Here is a 23,433-nt window from a genome sequence, read left to right on the forward strand (position 1 = left end):
AGTACGTGTGGGAAATATTTCATTCTGCCTATGTGACAATGAAGTTGAGATTAAACTTTGCTATAGAAGGATTTGCTTTAGAGTAGAGAGATGCAATCTTTTTAAAAGAAAATTGCACCCCATCCCTAATTAAGTATTTTCCAGTTTTCTTGTGTTTGTCCATACCAATAAAGTCACAGAAATGTATCTGAAAGCACAGTAAAACTTTGCACGGAGAAAAACATTTTGTAATTGTCCTTGAAAGATGTTTAATATCTGGTGTTGCCATTTCTTCCTATTGATAATTAAAACAAAAATTTAAAGATGCTTTTAAGCACTAGGCCACTTTACACACATCAATTTTGAAGCAATTAGTGGTTACAGTATTTTTTCCCTGCAAAAAAGCTTCAAAACACAAACCTTCACAGGCACCTACTTACATTAGTCAGGCATCCATTTTGCAACATCCAAATGCTTTTGAACAAGTAGGATTCCCTCCACCAGCAACCTGGGCTGCCTCAGCATTCCCCAGAGACTACCTGCAATTTTATACGTGTTTTTGTACTCTTTTCTATATGTGTGGGTAGGTGACATTCAAAAAGTTGTCTTGACACTTTCCACATTATTCATCTCTTGTTCTGTAGTTTATATATACCTATTGAGAATGTAAAATCCGGCAACCAAATTGTGGTCACAACTGTATGAAAGTTTAAGAACATATGTCAGTTTTGTTATACTTATAGGGACATAATGTAACAACATATGCTCAACTTATGTTCAGTGAAATATACATATTGTACTTACTTTAAGTAACCCTTAATACAAATAAAATGGTATAATCTTTTCTTTTTATGGATATAAAACATGGAGCAAGCCCCAGAAAACGGTGCCTCCCACTATTATAGTTGGCACCCAGTTTCCCACCAATCAAAATTTTCTTGTCTTATATCTCACTCCCCCAGGAATATGCTCTTTTATTTTAGATGGATGATGGCTCTTTGATTAGTCTGAAATGAGAGGCTGCTAGCAGTCTCCAATAACCCGTTGAGGGTCTAAGGAAAACTTCAGCCCTGATAAGAAGGCGAGGATCTTTCATGTCTAGAGCACATTTTGGGAATCTGATCCAATTCTTTTATAAATCTTTTTGGGTAAAATTGTATCACACATGTATACTGTTAATTTTTTTTTTTTTTTTTTGGCTACTAGGAGCAGATTTGGGCTCCCCCAAATTTGGTGAAATACACTGAACACCAAAATGCAACAGACCACATCAGCTTGGGTAACTTTGTGTAAAAGAGTTATTGTAGATAAGACCCTTTAAAGACTTCATACAGGTCCCAAATCTCTTTTGCCTGAGGGCCAGAAGTGTTTCAGAATCCAGAATTTTAAAAAATTTAAAAAGCATAATATTACAACGTTTAGCACCCAGTATAAAATCTAATATTTTTGTAGCAAAATATATGAATAATTACGTTAAATAAATAGCCTTACATCTGTTTAAGACATTGAATTTGTGCCTAATTTATGAAAACTTTTTCAGTTTTCAGAGTTCTTGAGATTGTGGATAAGAGATTGTAGACCCATAACATGAAGACTCAAGACTTTCCTCTACTCATGTGTACAGATACTTTACATCCTGGAGACTGACCTTTTCTCTTAGTCTTTTGGACTCAGTCTTTTTATCCTTAGATTCTAATCTTTTATTTGCAAGTGAATATATCTCTAAATTTTTATTTATTGGAAAATGATGATCTCAAGGAATGAATGCCAGCTGCTATGAGGATCACTTACTTTTCCATGTAAGAAAAGGTCAAAACAATATTCTGGTAAAAGGTGTGCTTTGGGATTTTCCTTCTAAGCTCTGGTACCAATTACTGTTGGATTTGGTGAGTATCTATAGGAGCAATGACAGCTTTTTGTATATGTTATTTATTAAACAGTTTATTAAAAAAAATCATAAGAAAGAAGAAAGCTACCTCCATTAGCCATATGGGATTTTGAATATTCTAGAAATCAGTCTGTATAAAAGACCACTTGCAATAACATCAGACGGCTACAAAAAATGTCAGACCAGGACAGTACATAGCAGGTAGAAGATTAAGCCCTGAGCATAATACTTGAATAGTCATTAAGAAGAGCTTCATATAGACATGGAACATTAGCATGGAAATTTCATGAAGGAAATTCTGTGTGGCTGACAATTTTCAGATGGACAGATACAGACTTTTAAAAGAACTCAACAAGAATATATAATCTTAAAATAATACCTGGCAGTTTTGGTAGAAACTAGTTTCTTTGTTCCAACTAAAACCAGCATACATGATTTGCAACAGCAATTAACTTTATATAGACATTCTTGTCCTAAAATGTATTAAAAAACAAATCTAAGAACCTCATGGAATCCTCCTGAGAACCACCTGTATTAGTGTCAGTTCCATAATATCTCATTTTTAGAGCTTGCAACAGCAGAAAAGTTGTAGGGTATTGTAAAGACTATAAACCCTCAAATGATCTCCCTAAGACTGTTCTGAAATTGATTGTCTCATTTTGATTAGGCTATTGTCAGTTTTAGAATATGGGAAATTGACAAAGGGCTCCTAGACTCAGCTGATTTTGTATTCCTTACCTATGCCTCTGTTTCCCAATTGAAAACATCTGCACAGAGGTATACCTCATAAAAAGTCTTCTGTTGACAGGAAGCAGAGAGAAGAACACATCTTCATGGAACCCTGGCATCCCTGCTGCCCCTCACCAGTGAAGCATTCCACCTCAGGAGAACACTGAAATGAGCAGACAGTAAAATAAATATATGTCTCAAATGAATTCCCTTGAAAATATTTGCATTTCTAGAACAATTAAAATGCTTTTACAAAATCCAAAAAGTTTCCTAAAAGCATTTGATTCTGAATTAAATATTTCACTTCTCTAAACTCTGTTCAGGTCCAACTCTAACCTCCTTTACAAATGTCTACAAACATATAGTAAAGGTCATCACATTGGCTTTTCCAAGCCCAGTAAAATGTTCTGGTCCCTTAAGGAAAAATCCAAGTCATGCTGGTTTGGTAGAGGAACCTCTTCAAAGGCCCTCTTCCAAACTTGAAGGACTACTTGCAACTCCAAGGAGGGTATTCTGCTCTTTTAATCCTTTGAGGGTCCAGCCATCCCTGAGGCCTTATTTTCAGAGTAGTCTGAGTCTAAAGCAGTTTCACATACAGATAAATTTCCTTGCTCAACAGCACAAGAAGTTGCCGACATCACTGCAAAGACAGCAGAAGGGTCAGAAATGGGTACTCTCTCTGACTTAACAGCTGAGTGGTCAGAATACTTAGATGTCAACTGATCCATCTTTCCAGCCCCTTTCCACTTCTTGAGAGCTTCAGTCCTCTCCTCTGCAGGCAGTCTGTCAAAGTGTTTTGCCCTCAGAATTGGAGATGGAAACAGGGATCCCTGAAGAACTCTGTATATAAACCTAGGTTACAAAAAGCATCACAGAATTACATTCACCTCAAATGCATTATGGGACACAAAAAATACCAATTAGAAAAAGTAGAAGGGTCTGATGACCCTTCTTGAGGTAAAAGGGGAGAATCAGTGAATTATAAAATGGAAATAATAACAATATTAAATTAATATTTGTAAAGCACTGAGAAAATAGTGAGTTCCTGATTGTCAAATAAATAAAAAATAAAACCTGTAAAAGTAGAGATACCAATAGTGCTACAGCCTTAATGTTAAGTTAAATGAGATAATACATATAAAGCAGGCCAAGCATTGGCACAGAGTAAGTGAGTATTTTTTTAAATGCTAGCTATTAGTTTCCTATGGCTATTGCAGCAAATTACCACAAACTTGTCCCTTTCAGTCCAAGCTGATAGTATTTATGCTGCTATAGCATTCACAAAAACCTTGTGAGTCTCCAATGTATGTCATGGGTATTTACACCATTAGATAAGAGGGTCCTCCACAGAGCTTTCCTGTATATCCCATCTCCTTCCTTGGTGACTGCTGAGATGGCTGAGAGGATCCATGAGTCACACACCTAATCTCTTCAGCACTAGCAAAGGCTGTCCAGCCACTCTGGGCCTTCTCTCCAGAGCATACTCCCAACAGCCAATCTCCTAATTTCAGCAAATTTGAAAACTGGATAGGCTGATAATTTTCTAAACCTAGTTGCTTTGGGCTTAATAGTACTTGCCTCAGTCTCTTTTCTCTCACATTTTTCTATAAGCAGCAAGAAGAAACCAGACCAAACCTTCAAAAATTTGCTTAGAAAACTCCTCAGCTAAACATCCAAGCTCATCACTTACAAATTCTGCTTTCCACATAACAGTAGAACACAATTCAGCTAAGTTTTTTGCCACTATATTGCAAAGATCCCCTTTCCTCCAATTTCCAATAACACGTTTCTCCTTTCCTTCTGAGACCTCACCAGCAGTGCCTTTAATGTTCATATTTCTAGCAACATTCTATTTATGACCATTTACATGTTTTCCAAGATGATATGGCTCTCTCTGCCCATGCTTCCTCCTTGCTTCTGAATTTTCACCAGCAGACACTGTAATGTCCATACTTCTATTGACAGTCTGTTTAAGGGAGTCTAGCATGTTTCTATTATGTGCCTCAAAATTCTTCCAGGATCTGCCCATTATCTAATTTCAAAGTCTATTTCACATTTTTAGGTATTTGTTACAGCAGCACCCACCTTTCTGATACCAAAGTCTGTATTAGTTTCCTATAGCTGCTGTAAAAAATTACCATAAATGTGCTGGCTTAGAATAACAAAACCTTATTCTCTCACAGTTCTGAAGGCCAAGAATTCTGAAATCAGTTTCACTGAAACAAAATCAAGGTGTTGGAAAGGCCATGCTCCCTCTGGAGGCTCTAGAGAACTCATTCCTTGCTCCTTCTGGCTTCTGGTGGCTGCAGGCATTCCTTGGCTTGTGACCAAGAGATCTCTGCTACCATGGTCAAAGTGCTTCTCCTTTTCTGTCAGTGTCAAATCTCGCCCTGCCTCTCTCTGATAAAGACACCTGTGAGGGCATTTAGGGCCCAGCCAGATAATCTCCCCATCTCAAGATCCTTTTTTTTTTTTTTTTTTTTTTTTTTGCTGTACGCGGGCCTCTCACTGCTGTGGCCTCTCCCGTTGCGGAGCACAGGCTCCGGACACACAGGCTCCGCGGCCATGGCTCACGGGCCCAGCCGCTCCGCGGCATGTGGGATCTTCCGGGATAGGGGCACGAACCCGTGTCCCCTGCATCGGCAGGCGGACTCTCAACCACTGCGCCACCATGGAAGCCCTCAAGATCCTTAATCACATCTACAAATTCCTTTTTTCGCTAAATAAATAAAACATTCACCAGGTTCCAGGGATTAGGATACAGATGTATTTTAGGGGGTCAGTTTTTTCAGCTCACCAAGACAATATTAGATAAAATTGTACCATTAATGCTCTTGAAGAAAAATTTCAGGCTATAACTTAAAAGTAATTGTTTCTTCATAAATTCTAAAAGTTCATCTTGTCAGTTTTTAATCTGAAAGCTGGTAATAACAGTGAACACTACAGAACCATCTCAGTTTACCAGTGATATTAAGTATACAATAACCACCACAGAATGACTCAGGTGAGTTTTTCTTATGCATTTCTAGAACGGATGTCTTTCAGCAACAAAGGGTTTGTGCCCATTGTGCCTTATGATTGTGTTACAGACTGGGGTTGGCAAACTTTTGTTCAATGGACCAGACAGTAATATCTCAGGCTTTGTGAGCCAAATAGTCTCTGTTGGAACTGTTCAACTCTGCTGTTGTAGTGCAAAAGCAGCCATAGACAATATTTAAATTAGTGAGTATGTCTGTGTTCCAATAAAACCTTACAAAAACAGGCAGTGGGTCAGATTTGGCCTGTGAGCCAATTTGTCAACCCTGTTAGAGAATAATATTGAATCACCATTTGACGTTCATATCATGTTTAAAAAGGTAGAACAGCTATTTGCTATAGTGTTTTCAGCTAAACAGATAGATTTTATAAAACTATAAAGGGGAAGAGCTCTAAAGAGTTCAAGATTTCTATAGATTAGAAACCCATGCATACTTCTTAGCCATTTCCATCCCATACGATATGAGAAATCAAGTTAAACTAAAATGGGAAAGTAACTGAAGTCAGAGCAGGGAGGTAAGTTTTCAGTGTTTATAGATCGTAGCAGAGATACGTGTCCCTCAGTACCCATTCTTTTTAGAAGCCCCCAGATTTTAGCCACTCAGAGTCTACATACCCAGGTTCTAGTTAACGGGATATAAGCAATGATGTGTACCACATCTGGGTCATGACAATACAAAAAAGAATAAAAAAGAAGAAAGATGGAAAGCTGCATGCCTTCTATCTTCTCTTTCTTCCTCCTGCAGGCAGAGATGCAGGGATGCAGGGACCCAGGACCTGGATGTGCTGGTGGTGAGTCATCTTTAGTCACGCAGATGAGGGCAATGCCCTTGGGAGATGGCAGAAGAAAAAGAGGAAAGGAAAGGATCTAGGTCCTCGAATACCTTTGTGAAGCAAAGCTGCCCTATCCCTGTGGACTATCAACCAGACTAGAATTTTCCTTGAGAGAGAAATAAATTTTTTCATTTGCTTAAGCCACTTCTGTTCCCTGGCAAAAGAGTTAAAACCAATATTTTAACTAGTACACAGACTGACTTTTCCACTACTAAACAGGATGGTCTACTATCTATTCTTAGCAGTCGCTTGACGAATTCTAAGCCTATGACTTCACTTACTCTCTTGATGATAAAATAAACACCATACCTGGGCAGAAGAGCAACACAGGTTGTGAGAACACAAACTAAGTAGAACACTGGATCCAGCATGTGCTCCTGCATAATCCAATAGGGGTTGGATGGTGGGTTGCAAGTTACACACATGGCTCCAAAAACCAAGGCAAAGAAAAAATAAGACAAGATGCTCCCAACGATGACCAGCATGTGGATCCAAGTCTGCAAGATAAGAAAAGCAGAGGAGATGAACATGCTCTGATAATTTTGTAGCCTGGCAAAATCTGCTCTGTTGAAGAGACATCACATTCCAAGCAGTGGGTGAATGGTGTAACAAACCTTAGTGAACAAAACACAAAATATTGAAGCGAAAAGAAAGAGCACCTTTTGTGAATAGCTCATATCAGTGTTTAAGTTCTATAAAACTATGTCAAATACCAAAAAGTAACTCTGGTGCCTAGTTTACTTTGTATTATCCATGCACCATGAGGTGTTAGGATTTTCTCCTTATTTTTCCATATAGTCACTGATCTATTTCTTCTTTAAGATAATAGCTTAATCCAGTGAACCTCAAACTTTATCCATTTAAGTAGATGGTAGACATTACTGTTGCTCACCAATATTCCCATTCTCTTCCTCTAATAAGCATTTGGGAGGATTGCATTTCCCCACCCCCTTGAAATTAAGCATGGCCACACGTCTTGCTTTGACTGATGAAACGTGAATGGAAGGGATGTGCAAAACTTTCTGGTTAGAAGCATGGAAGAGCTGGTGTGCAATTTTCCATACTGTCTCCTTTCCTTCCACGTTTGACCAAGAAGTTCTTCTTGGGGATAATTCCAGGTGGTACAGCTACGTGACACAGCTTGGGTCACTGAGCCACCCCTCAGAGGATAATTTCTCTAGAGCTGTCTGGAACCTTAGTAACTTTACATGAGCAAGAAATAAATCTCTATCACACTATAACCTATCCACCTTCATATCTACATAGAGCTTGCATTATTTTTTAAAAAATATTTTTCTGTAAACTGGCTCACTATCTAATTAAGTAAATTTATTTAGAAAGAAAAGCAGATCACTACCTTAAATGTAATATCAGCATTACCTCTCATAACATTGATGAGTCTGGGGTCTGATCTGTCTTTGTTACAAAGGGAAATTAGCAAGAGTTATTGCGAGAAAAAGTAACAGCCCCAAACAGAATTCTTCTCTGACATAATTTGAAGTATTGGAGAATCACCTTCATGTTATGCAGTAGTCAGTGTTATTTAGTGCAGTGTACAGTCCCACCTAAAACCACTGTGTGTACCATGGTGGTATATATTACTCTTTTGGGGGAAGACTGCTTTTATTAATCATTTTCACTTTCTAGGGCTATAATTCTCAAAGAAGTCCCAATATTCTCCATTTTCCTCTTAACCTTGCAAAGTATTTCTCCAGGGTAGATAGCTTCACAAGAGTCACAAAGACTGCTCATATTTTATAAAGATACACAAAATGCTCAGAAAACGTTGGCCCAATTTTTTTTTCCTCAAATGTTGTTTCCCACTGAGCCCTGAATTTTTTTTCCTTTAAGAAGTGCTTTTGGCAAGTGAGATGTGACTTGATGGAGTTGACTCATTTAAATAAATGGATGCAGTGAAAGTCAAGGGACACATTCTCACAATGACTGACTCTTACTGACAACAGACCTTCAGAGGCCATGAGCTTTAGCCTTCCTTGGTGTGAGAAACAATTCTCTCTTTTTTTGTGTGTGTGGTACGCGGGCCTCTCACTGTTGTGGCCTCTCCCGTTGTGGAGCACAGGCTCCGGACGCGCAGGCTCAGCAGCCATGGCTCACGGGCCCAGCCGCTCTGCGGCACGTGGGATCTTCCCAGACCAGGGCACGAACCCATGTCCCCTGCATCGGCAGGTGGACTCTCAATCACTGCGCCACCAGGGAAGCCCGAGAAACAATTCTTTAATGATGCATCCTTTATAGAGTAGTCACTGTTCTCAGCACCTAGCTTTCACTCCCCTTCTCTTAGTGAAGACACCCAGCACTATGCACAGTCTTGGTAAAATATTCCTCCTCTCGCCAAAGCCTATGGCTGGAGCTAAGGAAACAGAATTCTATCACCAGGGACTGAACCTGGAGCACAATGAATGAGGCAAGAGCAGAGAGAAAATGACTGGGGCCAATTCAGACCAGAGTACCAGCCTGGTAAGCCTGTCCATTAGTTTCTGTTCCCTGGATCTCTGGAGCCACTCTGGACCTCAGGATGTTTATTTGTTTGTTTTACCATGATTTTCAATATATTTTGAATAACTTTTCCATTTGCTCAGGTTAGTCAAAATAGATTGCTGCTGCTCATAACCACTGAACCCAAACTGCTGCTTGACATGTTAGAGCCTTTGGAACACTAATCAATGTCAGAACTTAAGACACTTCCTTAGGCAGGAGCAAAAGTACCTACATAATTGCTTAAAAATGAAATTCGATATTCAAACAACCCCAAATATTTTAGTTCTAGAAATCTCTTTACTCTTCCCATCTAGTATTTGCAAATATTAACCTTTTACAACACTTTAGGCTTGTAAAGTTTGGTTATAGGAGGTTATAAGCAAAGCAGGTGATGTCAAAAATATTCAGCCCTGGGCTTCCCTGGTGGCACAGTGGTTGAGAGTCCACCTGCCGATGCAGGGGACGTGGGTTTGTGCCCTGGTCCGGGAAGATCCCACGTGCCGCGGAGCGGCTGGGCCTGTGAGCCATGGCCACTGAGCCTGCGCATCCGGAGCCTGTGCTCCGCAACGGGAGAGGCCACAACAGTGAGAGGCCCGTGTACCGCAAAGAAAAAGAAAAAAAAAATTCAGCCCTACTTAAGAAATTATAAATAATCTCAATATATAACTTTGTATAACATTTAAAACTATAACCTCATTCAGCTATTTCCTGTTTGAAATGCATCACCAACATGTTACATATACCCCAAACACTGGTTAGTCATTTAATCACTCATTTATTCATTCAAATATTTTTTGAGCACAAACTGTGTGCCAGTCTTGTCCTAGATACTGGTATACAGTGGTGAACAAAATAAACATGAACCCTGTCCTCAAAGAGATTATAGTCTAATGTAGAAGAGAAACACGAATAGTATGATCACATAAATAAATGAAGAATTATAAGTTATTATTAGGACTATGAATAAAAACAAGAGGATGGTGTGAAAAAATGGATGGTTAGGGAAGGGCTCTTGGGAGAAGCAGCACTTTTCCTGAAACCTAAAATAACATTTGAATTGGGTAAAGTACAGGGATCCGAAAGTGGACTAGGAATGCTCCCATCAGAAGATATGGTCTATGCTAAGGCAGTTTACTTGCCAGACATGGGTGGGATATTCTTCACTTGCAGAAAAAGGTTTAAAGTAAAGCTCTCTTTATCTGAATCCTTCATATTAGCTTTGCCATAGAGATACCCTGCAATCATTTTGATGAAAAGACTTAACTTTATCATTAAGCTGGCAACTAACTTCAAAAAGACCTAGTTGTAAATGAAATGAATGGTAAAAATTCTGGAGGGAGAAAAAATTTTTTTTTTGTATTATGAGAAAAGCATCAAGTCATCACTTACAAAAGTCAGTATTACCAGCATTATGGCATTACACCTGTTTTCCTTTTTTTTTTTTTTTCTTTTTGCGGTATGCGGGCCTCTCACTGTTGTGGCCTCTCCCGTTGCGGAGCACAGGCTCCGGATGCGCAGGCCCAGCGGCCACGGCTCACGGGCCCAGCCGCTCCGCGGCATATGGGATCCTCCCAGACCGGGGCACGAACCCGTATCCCCTGCATCGGCAGGCGGACTCTCAACCACTGCGCCACCAGGGAGGCCCTGTTTTCCTTTTAGTTGAAAGGCAATAGCTTGGTCTTGAAGGATGCTGTCCATAGAAGTGTAATTGTTTCTCCGGCCTGACTCACCTCCACTAACCATCCACACCATGGATACCACCAAGGGGACCAGGCAGGTGTTCTCCACTCTCCCTGGCTGCACATCAACCTCAGCATAACGGCACTCAATGATCCACAAGAGTGGTCGTGGATCACCCTTCTTCCTTGGAGTCATTACTCTTCTTATGACCACTTGGTCTTGTAGGCATGAAGACAATTCCCCCAATGAGTTTCAGGCTACTTCAGAGGCAGGAAAACTACTCACCAAACTCTTGCTTTCAATTACCAGATGGAGCAGAATGATGAACAGAGCAGCTGTGTTCAGGGGGTTTCCAAATGTAAAGATGTCAATGTCTGAGCCCTGGTAGGTCTACAAAGAGAGAATAAAAGTTGGTGATCTTGGAGAGTTGTGTACCCTCAGTGGCACAGTATCATCAGTTTCATCACTCTATTCCACGACCCAAGGAGGACTGAGTCCCTTTCTTCAGGGTTCCTGATAACTGATCATTTAGGATAAACTTGAACATTTTTAGAAAAAGAGACTGACTCTCCCAGACAGGCCATATAAATTTTGAACTTTTTGGTTGGAATTCCTCTTTATTCTGAATCATAATTCATTTTCCTTGATCCTTTTACTTATACTTCCAACTCTTTGAGGTATAGAGAAAGATCAAATATGTTCCACTTAACAGAGCTGAAAATCTTTGAAGCAGGTACTATGGCTAACCTGAGTTTATACCTCGGTTAAGTAAATATCCACTCCTCTCATAGGCATATGTCTTCAAAGTCCTTAAAGGATTCCACAAATGACACAATTTTCTGATCTTTTACAATTCTAGTCATTCTCTTCTAAATACACTTCAGATTGCCTTATCTATATACCTCTTGAAATGCAGTATACCTAGAATATTCTAGCTGGGTAAATTCAAGTAATTTTATTTGAATAAAGAATGAAAATTTTTAACTTAGAGACTATTACCTTTTCCCTTTTTATTACTGAACTTTTGTTAACCATCCATGATCATATTAGTGTTTTCTTCCAGGGAGGTGGGTGTGTGAATGGGCAACTATATCATGCTGCTTTGTGCTTGGTGTTGGACTAAATTTTTAAATTCATTTACACATTCTCTGCTTAGTCACATTTCTTCCATTCTTTACCTGTATAACAATTTTTTTTTCTTTTAGTTTTGGGGAGCCTACTTAAATTTAATACTCTGAATGTCATCCTGGTAGAATTAGCCCAGCAGTTTAGTGAGTGCTTTCATATAACAGCTTTCATATTCTGACTTTGCCTCTCTGATTCTGACTCATTTAATTACAAGCCAGGCTTTCAACTTTAAAGTCATTGATGAAAACTATCAAGCAGTACAGGGCTAAAAAAGAGACCCAAGAGGACTCAGCTAAGCACTTCTCTCCAAATTTAACCCATTACCTAACATATTTGGGAGGAGTGTTATAATTTAGTCAGTAAATAATCAACTTGATTATATGAGCAAACTACCCTAATATATCCATTCTATATGCTGATACTGGTGACAGAGTACAAAGAAGTACCATTGATTAACAACAAATCCTTTGAGTGAACAAGGACTTACATAGTAAGGCACAAAGAAGCAGACCAGGCTTTGATAAAAGGCATCCAACAAGGTGATCCAGAAGGTGAGTGGTAAGTATGCCTGAAAATGAAACAGATATTGGGGAGGGAGGAAGATTAGTAACAGTCAAGCAAGATCAAGGAACAACACAAGCCAGTACTTGTTTTTGCTTCTTTGAGAGAAAACTCTATTCCTTCATTCTCTCATTCACAAAACAGGTGGGATTTGTAAGTAGTAGTGGAAGAATGAGGGATGATAATTGAACGAGATGAGTTCACGGGGGAAAAAAAAACCCTGAAGGAACTCTTCTTCAACTCGTATTACTTTTATCATTGGATCAATCTTAAATCTACCTCAAATAAGGATAGTAGTACTAATTTTCCATTTCCCATTGATCAGAAAACACTGTTTCAAAAACTTCTCCAATCCATCCACCTTTATTTCCATTACTCCCTTCATTCCAATTCACCATCAACTCTCTATGAATAATGGGAGAGCCATCTAACTGGCCTCTTTGCTTCCTCTCTTAGCCCTAATCCAATCTTCCCACAGCAGCCAGATGGTTTTAAAAAATGTAAATCAGGTCATGCCATTTCCCTAATTAATCAAACTGACCCCCCTCCTACTCCTCCAATGACTTCCACTGCATTTCCCATACAATCTAAGTTCCTTCCCACGGTCTAGGAGGTCCTGCATGGTCTGCCCATGGAAGCCCCTGCTCTCCAGGGCCACCCACCTGTTCTTACTGTCATTCACCATCCTCCCAACACACAGACTTCACCCTATTTCTCAAATATGCCAATCCCTTCTTTCCTCAGGGCTTCACCTGAGCTGTCATCTCTGCCAGAAATTCTTCCTGGACCTCCCACACGACCAGTTCCTCACTATTCATATCCCAGCTCAAATATCACTTCCTCATAGAGGCACAGACCCCAGACCAGTCTAAAAGTCATGCCCACTTAATCATTTACTACCATGGCATCCTTAGAAGTCTCTCATCACCATCGGAAATAATCTTATTTGTTTACCTAATGATTTTATGTTTTTCTCATCAGAATGCAAGCTTCATAAAATGGGACCTGGGCTCTCTTATTCAAGTGATTAAAACAGTGCCTGGTACACAGCAGGTACTCAAATATTTGTTGGATTAATAAACTATTCTTATATAACTTTTCATGTGCTAAACTGCTTCCTACCGAAAGCTTGTAGAAACAGAGAAAGATCAAGTAGAGATACCAGTCAAGTGACTGAAAACAGGTTTTCAAACAAAAGATAATTCTGATCAAATAGTAATGTGTGTGCAAAAGGATTCTGAGGCTCCATTCGGACCCAGCAGGAAGGATGGAGTGCTACAGTGCATTAGTGATGTCTGCCATGAACAAAAATGACAACACATGTATCATATCCCTGAGCTAGTCTTCCCTTTTCTTAACATGTTTATAGTCTTATTTCCTTTCAAATGAAAAAAGAAACTGAAATTTTCTTGAAAATGTGTAATTGTCTCCTAAAGCTTTATAAATACACAACATCTCCATATAAATTCTTCTGTCCTTCAAGAGATTACACTTAGAAGTTCTACATCTTTTTTTTTTCTTTTTTATCTCTTTGTCCTCTGTTAAATCAAAGCAATGAAGATTCATCTTTTCCAGTCTACTTTTCCCCGTAGCTGCTTTTACAATTTTGTCATGGGAAATGATGGAACCTTCTACCTGCCTTTCTTCATCCAAGTGTCCATAAACTCTAAGCAGAAGCACAAATGGTGGAAGAAAATGTGGCAGAGTCAAAGGGGCAACCAAAATGTCACTGGACAAGAGAGAACAATTTCAGGATAAGTTAAAATATAGCTTCATGCTTCTGGGGGAACAGAGGTTGCTCAAAAAACCTAGAGCCAAAAGGTTAACAAGCACACTTTCTCCACAGTAATGTGAGCAAGGGGAATTAAGGGTAGAGAAGGGTCATGGATAAATGAAGGGCTGAAGGGAGTAACTCATGGGATCTCCTGGAAATTGAGAGGGAAAAATCTGGACATGAAGTCAAAGCCAGGAAAGAAGGCTGTGTGGGTGATGAGAGATGGGTAATAGACGATTGCTTCTTGGAAGGGACGCTTCTGGCTGCAGCCTTCCAGACTCATCTCCTTTCAAGGAGAGAGATGCTATAACCCTGGAAAGTATATTTCATGACACCAAAGACAGGAAATGGCCCAAGCATAAAATAGAATTTGTTTGGAGGCCAAGTTCAAAGGAAGGACAACTCTTCCGGAAAGTAAAGTCAATGAAATTAATTACCTTTTATCAATAGCCACATGCTGGGACTCTGCCTGCTTTACCATGTACTATAAAACTGGCCAGCTCAATAGAACAATGTGTGCAAAGGCTTGACAGCAAGCAGTGTTCAGCAACAGGAAACAATGACCTCAACTCTTCCAAGGGTAAAGACCAATTACAATCTTCAGGCTGAACAAATGGGCTTTGAAAACACCAAGCTGTAAAAACGTTAAAGGTCTGCTTTTACCCCTCTTTCCCCAATGGACTTGGAATTTAACTTAGATGTAGGGTACAGGACAATCTTCATTAATATCAACCACATATTCCTGCACCCTGGCCTTGAACTTTAAGTCAGATCGGACTTTTTTAGGAAAACCTCATATGGTTCTTTGATCTGAATAGGTTGGATGATATTAAAGGATTGTAAGGATTTCTTGCTCCCTGGAAGTTGACTTCTCCTCCATGTTGGCTGCTCCATGAGCCTAAGGACATTAAATTACCCTCCAGTCTCAAAAGGCAGTTCAACCCATAATAAAATTGGATTGATGAAAATAAATGCATCATTTTAAATTCAGGATTTCCTCGAACTTTTGGTTAAGTCTGGAGTTGGGGGTGGGGTAAAAATAACAATATTGAGAGCGTAATCTTACTTAATCCTCACAGCATCTCCATAGAGTAAAGAAACCGGAGTACAGGCAAGTTAAATAACTTACCAAGGTCACATACCACTGAACCAGAATTTATGAGATTTTTTTTTTTTTTTTTTGCGGTACGCAGGCCTCTCACTGTTTTGGCCTCTCCCGTTGCGGAGCACAGGCTCCAGACGCACAGGCCCAGCAGCCATGGCTCACGGAGCCAGCCGCTCCACGGCGTGTGGGATCTTCCCGGACTGGGGCATGAACCCGTGTCCCCTGCATCGGCAGGCGGACTCTCAACCACTGCGCCACCAGGGAAGCCCATGAACCAGAATTTAAACTCAGGCTAAACATCACCCATCATTTCTAACATGTGCTGCTCTGGGTCAGCGTTTTCAGGACAGTGAGGCCAGTAAAGTCCGACCCATGGATTTCTCATGATGGGTCTCATTTTCATCTCTCCAGTCCTTTTACAGGATACCCTCCTTCCCAATCCTGTCCATAGGGTTCAGCTCTGTCCTCAGGAATGATCTATGGCCCAGGCCTGGTCAATGAGAAAATGATCTTTCTAGCCACAGTGATAAGCACAGGGAAAGGCATGGGACTCAAGCTGGGCCAAGGAGTTGTAACCAGCATATTGACAGTTGCTTTAAGAGTAATGCTGTTTGGCCACCATTACTCCTGGATTTTGCAGCTATGAGAGCCAATATATTTCCCTTTTTCATTAAGCCAATTTGAGCTGGTTTTCTGTCACCTGCAATTGAAAGAGTCCTGACTAACAGAGTCCTTTTCTCAAGGCTAGAATATCTGACCAGATTGACCCCTCAGCTTTGTCCGCTTATACGTGTCTACAGGTTGCTGGTCCACCTCAGTCTCTGTGATCCTGACAATGTCCTTAGGAGAGCACTTTGGATTTCTGGCCATTAAACAGCGAAGGGGTGGGGGTGGGGGGGCACCCAAGGACCAAAGATAGCATCAGTGTTCTTTCTGCAGCACAGCAGGGGATCGGGAACCGGAGTTTACCTGTACCACCCATGAGCTTGGTGACACAGGCAGATTACTTAAAGTACCTCCCTGTGCCTGCCTTTCCTCATCTAGTGTGGATAACGATAGCATCTACCCTGCAGGATCATTTTGAGAAGTAGATTTATGTAAGTTAGGGACTTATAACAGTGCCTGGCATGTAAGAGGCATTACATAAATGTTCATAATACCATCTCAATGCCGGTTATTAATTTTGTAAAAGACAAATTAGAAAAAAAAACTTTTGAGACAGCTAGCCCAATTAATCGGCAACTACAATACTATAGATAAGAGGAAATGAAACATAAGGTACATATCAGAGGTGGATGGACAGGACTGAGAGATCAGACAAGGGGAGGTGGGACACGCGTTCAGGGAGAGGGAGCCGTTAAGTTCACACCACTATTTTGCGTGACAGTAGAACCTGAAGAATTTAAGTTTGGCTTTAGAACCAGGCTAAAAAGGGTTCCCATCCTAGCTCTGCCATTTTCTAGCTGTGAGGTTTTTGGAAAAATTATCCAGCCCCCCTGAAGTTCAGATTCTTTCTCTTAGAATGGGAACAATACCAAGTCCTCTCTCAGTGTTTTGTGAAGATAAATGGGACTGGGGATATTTAGTAGTGTGCACAAAAGGCAGCACCGTGGGGTCTAGTAAATATTAGATATTATTAGTTGTAAGGTCTGAGGACTGCATTTCTGCTTATAAATACCTAAGATCTTTCACAGTTTTATTTGTGTTCATCTCAGAAGCAACTGACTTAATAGCTGCTGTGTTAGTAGAGATCTTTGGAAACAGATGATTCAAATAGTTTTCAATACCCAACAACATTGGAGCTGAGCGGCTTTGACAGAAGCTAAGTATTGGTCTGTGCGTTTGTGCCATACACCCACCTCTGACTTCTGGCCGTTCCTGTAAAGCTCAGGCAGGCGCATGAGGGTCTCTGCAGACACATCTTTCTCCAGGACACCGTAAATGATGGGAGGGGCGGATGTGAAAAGGAGGTTGAAGAAGATCAAGACCCAGTAGTCAGTCATGGATGTTCCTGAAAACCCACAAAAGAACTGGTACCAGAAAAGGAGGTTCACATAGGCCTAGGGACACAAAGAGGAACATTCACGTCTTAGAGTCAGCAATGCATGCTAGGACCGCACACACGACACGCTGCTGTCCTGAGCCATGTGATCTCAGCCCCTCCTTTCCTCACTTACAGAATGGAAGACCACAACTTACCTTGCAGCTTTTTTTGGTAAATGTTTAACTAAATTAAAACACACACACACACACACACACACACACACACACACACACACACACACACACACCATTTACTATGTGGTGCTGGCACTGTTCTAAGAGCTTTAAAAAGAATACATTTAATTTTCATCACAACGTGGGAATTACTGTTGTTCACATTTTACAGATGAGGAAAGTAAGGCACGGAGAGGCTAAGGAACTTGCCCAAAGTTACCTGGCTAACACGTAGCAGAGTCAGTATTCATATGCAGATGTTCTAGCTCCAGATGAAGAGAATCTAGCCCTATGCCTGGTATGTAGCAGCCATACAACAAGTGTTCATTCTTTTGCTTTCTGGGTTCACAGTTATTTTTTCCTGGTGAAATGGGATGGTGTCAGTTGAGTGGCCAACCATCCCAGTTTGCTTGGGACTGAGGAATTTCCCAGGCCATGGTACTCTTACTATAAAAACTAGGACAGTCCCAGGAAAACCAGGACAGGTGGTCATGCTAGAGGCCAGGCACATACATAGCTTCTTATTTTGTCTCAAACAGAGTAAGTCCATGATAGAAAAAGCTCTGTGCACTGAAGCAAGACAGGCCACAGGAAAGGTCACTGGGCTTAGAATTAGGGGGTCTTGTTTCAAGTCCTAGGGAAACTTCCTACTGACTCTTATGACTTTAGGTCATTTTAATAACCTCTATGAATTTTGGTTTCTATGTCTGCAAAATGAGAATTATACTACGTCAGGTCTTAGTATCAAGATCCAGTTAGCAACTGCTCATGACCTGTAAAATGCCTTTTTATCAATTTTAATTAATTGATTAAGATATTATTTTTGGCACCATAGATACACTGAAACACGTCAGGATGGGGGCCACAATCCTTAGAATAGAGTTTCTTAGTCTAGGGTCCATAGATATGCATTATGCCTCACTCCTGAAAATGTACAGGTTTTAGGTATATGCGGTTTGGGGCACTATTCTGGGGCATGAATCCATAGTCCTCATCACTATCTCAAAAATTGCCCAAGATGCAAGAACCGTAGTCTCAGAAAGCTAAGCTATTCGAATGGCTTCTGATACTGGCCCTGTTCTCCACAGTTTACAAGCCATTTGTTGTTTGGCTAGGCAAGAAAGAGGCAGAAACAAGTCAGGAGGATTTCAGTGTGAACGGCCATCAAGGTTTACGGAGCAGAACGACCCCAGGGTCCTTGCTCCCTGGTGATGTACTCCCTACTAATAAACACCCCCCCTCTCCAAGGGCATGTGGCAATCTCTTTCTTTTCTTTTTTTCTTCATGAGACAAAATTTTAAATACTTAACAAGAGTTGGACATTTGTTTTATCATGATGTCCTAGTCTCTTTCTAATATTAGTTAGAAATATGCAGTTAAAAGGAAGGGGGAGAGGATGCAGTGGACTGCATCATAATAGAAGAGAAGGTAGAGAAATGCAAAAGTATTTTAAAAACCCGGAAGACGGGCTCCCCTCTAAAAATCATTGACCACTAAGTCCTGGAATTTTAAGTTATAAATCACAGCTTTCCCCAGAATCACACTGACAGAGATATTATACATTTCAAATATTTTCATACAGTATCAAGGCCTTCTTAAACTTTGACTGAATGTGCTAATTCCAATTAGGAAAGTACTGAAAGCTTCCTGAAAAGTTCATCGTGCTATAGGGAAAAAAATGCTCCCGCTGATTTACCGACACACAGACAGACACACATGCACATACTGATCTAAATTACATATTTGGGATATCCTAAAAATGACCCATTAAAGTCATCTTTTTCCTAAAGATGGCATTCCAACAGAGTGATGTAAATTTCTGTTTACTACTAACTTGCTACATACGCATTTTAAAGACCAAGAATAAATGTGGTCTGAAAATCACAACATATTTACATAATCACCCCACCTAGAAGGGATTTAGGTGAAGCAATCTAAGGTCCACATGGGTTTATAAAAGAGAAAACTGAAATTTAAATGGTTTGCTGAAGATTAGAAGCCTGGAATCCTACTACTCAAATTCTGCCCTTCTATGAATAACATAGTCAAAATTAAGTTCCCTGACCATCAAATAGCTACCAAGCACAAACACATTTTACAGCCTTGCCAAAGAATTCGTCATCTGGGAGTGCTAGCCAGCTACAGCCTAAGGCACTATACTGGGTTTTCATCTGTATCTGTGTCTTCAATATACCACATGGGACATCCGTCTGGGGACAGCATATATATATATATATATGTATATATATATATATATATATATATATATATATATATATATATATATGTATATATATACACATACATATATATTCTATCTCCTGTAAAATGGAAGCAAACCTTTTCATTCTCTACTGACAGAAAGCATTAAACGTTTCATAATTCTGCTTGTCACAACCTTTTAATGGAAGGTCAAAAAACTGGATTCTAAACGAATCAGGCAGGGCTTAATTGAATTTAAATGCATAGGGAATAGAAAATGCTAGCAGATGGACAAGCCTAGCAATCTGCTGTCAGCAGCTGAAACACAGCACATTCCCAGATTATTCCTGGTAAGACAGCAGAAGTGCTCCTGGCTGCTTCCCAAACATCAACAAGCAAAGCGAGCTTAGCATCGGGCCCTTCCTCTTCACCCCTTACACAAGCTGGAGTGGAAGGGAGAAGGGAGGGGGGCGAATTTTCTGGAGCTACATACCACGTTCTTGTAGAAAAAATAGAGAATCATGTTGGAAAGTCGGGTATAACACCAGTGCCCATGGACAAGGAGTAGCTTGCTGAGATGTTTAAACTGAGAAATGGCAAAGTCACTGGCCATCACAGCCTGCAGAGGCAACGGGGAGAGAATGTCACCCTGAGCAATGCAACATGTTAGAACAGACACAGCACGGCAGCCTAACCGCCAGCAGGTTCAGACTGGTCAAATATGTGGTTTAAACCTAAGACCGGAAAAAAAAAAAACGCCAAAACATTCAAACAAACAAAAACCCATGAACACAGAGCCTTAATGGGTTACCTGGAGTTACCTACCACTCAGTTTTCCAATGTGGTCCAATGAAACAAAACTTCTCTCTGGTCACCATTCATGATGTAATTTCAGCAAGTGTACTTTCCCTAGAGAGCAGCTCCCTTACCAAGAACTCTGTGCATTACAGTGTGCATTTGCTTCTCCTCCATGAGAATATTAAAAGTATATAGTCATGACTTCATGTGACTTTGTATAATGTAGCAGGTAAAGGAGGTATTTGAATTTCTCATCTTTTATAGAGATATTGTAATTTATCATTCTTAGGAAACCCCAAGCCTCACATCCCACTTTCCTTTGACAGCACTTGCTCCATACATGACAAGCAATCTTTTGGACAAGCTTCTATCTGAATTTTGTGGCTAAAACACTATTCAACACACATGCGCGCACACGAAAATAGGACAATCCCGCTTCACTCATTCTCTCCTATCTTCTCTCCCCCTCTCCCTCTCTCTGTAGGATTTTTAGATATTTCATTCAAATCCTTAGTAGCTCTCATCAGTGTCAAAAGTCATACAGCTATTGCAGTGCTAAAAATATATATCCTTATGACTTAGATAAGTTATATATTTTTAAACTGAACAAGTGAGCCACAGAGCTAAAATTACCCAGGGAAATTACCATAATACTCACCCACAAATCAACAGAATTAGAAATGAAAAAGGAGAAGTAACAACTGACACTGAAGAAATACAAAAGATCATGAGAGATTATTACAAGCAACTCTATGCCAATAAAATGGACAACCTGGAAGAAATGGACAAATTCTTAGAAATGCACAACATGCCAAGACTTAATCAGGAAGAAATAGAAAATATGAATAGACCAATCACAAGCACTGAAATTGAAACTGTGATTAAAAGTCTTCCAACAAACAAAAGCCCAGGACCAGATGGCTTCACAGGCGAATTCTATCAAACATTTAGAGAAGAGCTAACACCTATCCTTCTCAAACTCTTCCAAAATATAGCAGAGGGAGGAGCACTCCCAAACTCATTCTACGAGGCCACCATCACCTTGATACCAAAACCAGACAAGGATGTCACAAAGAAAGAAAACTACAGGCCAATATCACTGATGAACATAGATGCAAAAATCCTCAACAAAATACTAGCAAACAGAATCCAACAGCACATTAAAAGGATCATACACCATGATCAAGTGGGGTTTATTCCAGGAATGCAAGGGTTCTTCAATGTATGCAAATCAATCAACGTGATACACCATATTAACAAATTGAAGGAGAAAAACCATAAGATCATCTCAACAGATGCAGAGAAAGCTTTCGACAAAATTCAACACCCATTTATGATAAAAACCCTGCAGAAAGTAGGCATAGAGGGAACTTTCCTCAACATAATAAAGGCCATATATATGACAAACCCACAGCCAGCATCGTCCTCAATGGTGAAAAACTGAAACCATTTCCACTAAGATCAGGAACAAGACAAGGTTGCCCACTCTCACCACTCTTATTCAACGTAGTTTTGGAAGTTTTAGCCACAGCCGTCATAGAAGAAAAGGAAATAAAAGGAATCCAAATCGGAAAAGAAGAAGTAAAGCTGTCACTGTTTGCAGATGACATGATACTATACCTAGAGAATCCTAAAGATGCTACCAGAAAACTACTAGAGCTAATCAATGAATTTGGTAAAGTAGCAGGAAACACAATTAATGCACAGAAATCTCTGGCATTCCTGTACACTAATGATGAAAAATCTGAAAGTGAAATCAAGACAACACTCCCATTTACCACTGCAACAAAAAGAATAAAATATCTAGGAATAAACCTACCTAAGGAGACAAAAGACCTGTATGCAGAAAATTATAAGACACTGATGAAAGAAATTAAAGATGATACAAATAGATGGAGAGATATACCATGTCCTTGGATTGGAAGAATCAACATTGTGAAAATGACTCTACTACCCAAAGCAATCTACAGATTCAATGTAATCCCTATCAAACTACCACCGGCATTTTTCACAGACCTAGAACAAAAAATTTCACAATTTGTATGGAAACACAAAAGACCCCGAATAGCCAAAGCAATCTTGAGAACAAAAAACGGAGCTGGAGGAATCAGGCTCCCTGACTTCAGACTATACTACAAAGCTACAGTAATCAAGACATATGGTACTGCCACAAAAACAGAAAGATAAATCAATGGAACAGGATAGAAAGCCCAGAGATAAACCCACGCACATATGGTCACCTTATCATTGATAAAGGAGGCAGGAATGTACAGTGGAGAAAGGACAGCCTCTTCAATAAGTAGTGTTGGGAAAACTGGACAGGTACATGTAAGAGTATGAGATTAGATCACTCCCTAACACCATACACAAAAATAAGCTCAAAATGGATTAAAGACCTAAATGTAAGGCCAGACACTATCAAACTCTTAGAGGAAAACATAGGCAGAACACTCTATGACATAAATCACAGCATGATCCTTTTTGACCTGCCTCCAAGAGAAATGGAAATAAAAACAAAAATAAATAAATGGGACCTAATGAAACTTCAAAGCTTTTGCACAGCAAAGGAAACCATAAACAAGACCAAAAGACAACCCTCAGAATGGGAGAAAATATTTGCAGATGAAGCAACTGACAAAGGATTAATCTCCAAAATTTATAAGCAGCTCAATAGCAAAAAAACAAACAACCCAATCCAAAAATGGGCAGAAGACCTAAATAGACATTTTTTCAAAGAAGATATACAGACTGCCAACAAACACATGAAAGAATGCTCAACATCGTTAATCATTAGAGAAGTGCAAATCAAAACTACAATGAGGGCCTCCCTGGTGGCGCAAGTGGTTGAGAGTCCGCCTGCCGATGCAGGGGATACGGGTTCGTGCCCCGGTCTGGGAGGATCCCATATGCCGCGGAGTGGCTAGGCCCGTGAGCCATGGCCGCTGAGCCTGCGCGTCCGGAGCCTGCACGTCCGGAGCCTGTGCTCCGCAACGGGGGAGGCCA

The 23,433-nt window shown here is 40.1% G+C and overlaps 1 protein-coding gene across 2 annotated transcripts in view; it reads right to left on the reverse strand.

Moving 5' to 3' along the window:
• Positions 1-238: 238 nt before the first annotated feature.
• The window catches only part of ATP10D (ATPase phospholipid transporting 10D (putative)), a 131,058-nt gene continuing 107,863 nt past the window's right edge, over positions 239-23,433 (reverse strand). For both annotated transcript variants that reach the window (XM_060110342.1, XM_060110350.1), the window contains exons 18-23: positions 20,126-20,251; positions 17,073-17,273; positions 12,261-12,341; positions 10,931-11,035; positions 6,776-6,963; positions 239-3,448 (exon numbers count right to left, since the gene is read on the reverse strand). In XM_060110342.1, coding sequence (XP_059966325.1) covers positions 3,118-3,448; positions 6,776-6,963; positions 10,931-11,035; positions 12,261-12,341; positions 17,073-17,273; positions 20,126-20,251 — 1,032 coding nt within the window. In that variant the 3' untranslated portion in view covers positions 239-3,117. The remainder of the gene's footprint in view (positions 3,449-6,775; positions 6,964-10,930; positions 11,036-12,260; positions 12,342-17,072; positions 17,274-20,125; positions 20,252-23,433) is intronic.

This window comes from Mesoplodon densirostris, chromosome 1, assembly GCF_025265405.1.
Source record: "Mesoplodon densirostris isolate mMesDen1 chromosome 1, mMesDen1 primary haplotype, whole genome shotgun sequence".
NCBI classification, from domain to species: domain Eukaryota; kingdom Metazoa; phylum Chordata; class Mammalia; order Artiodactyla; family Ziphiidae; genus Mesoplodon; species Mesoplodon densirostris.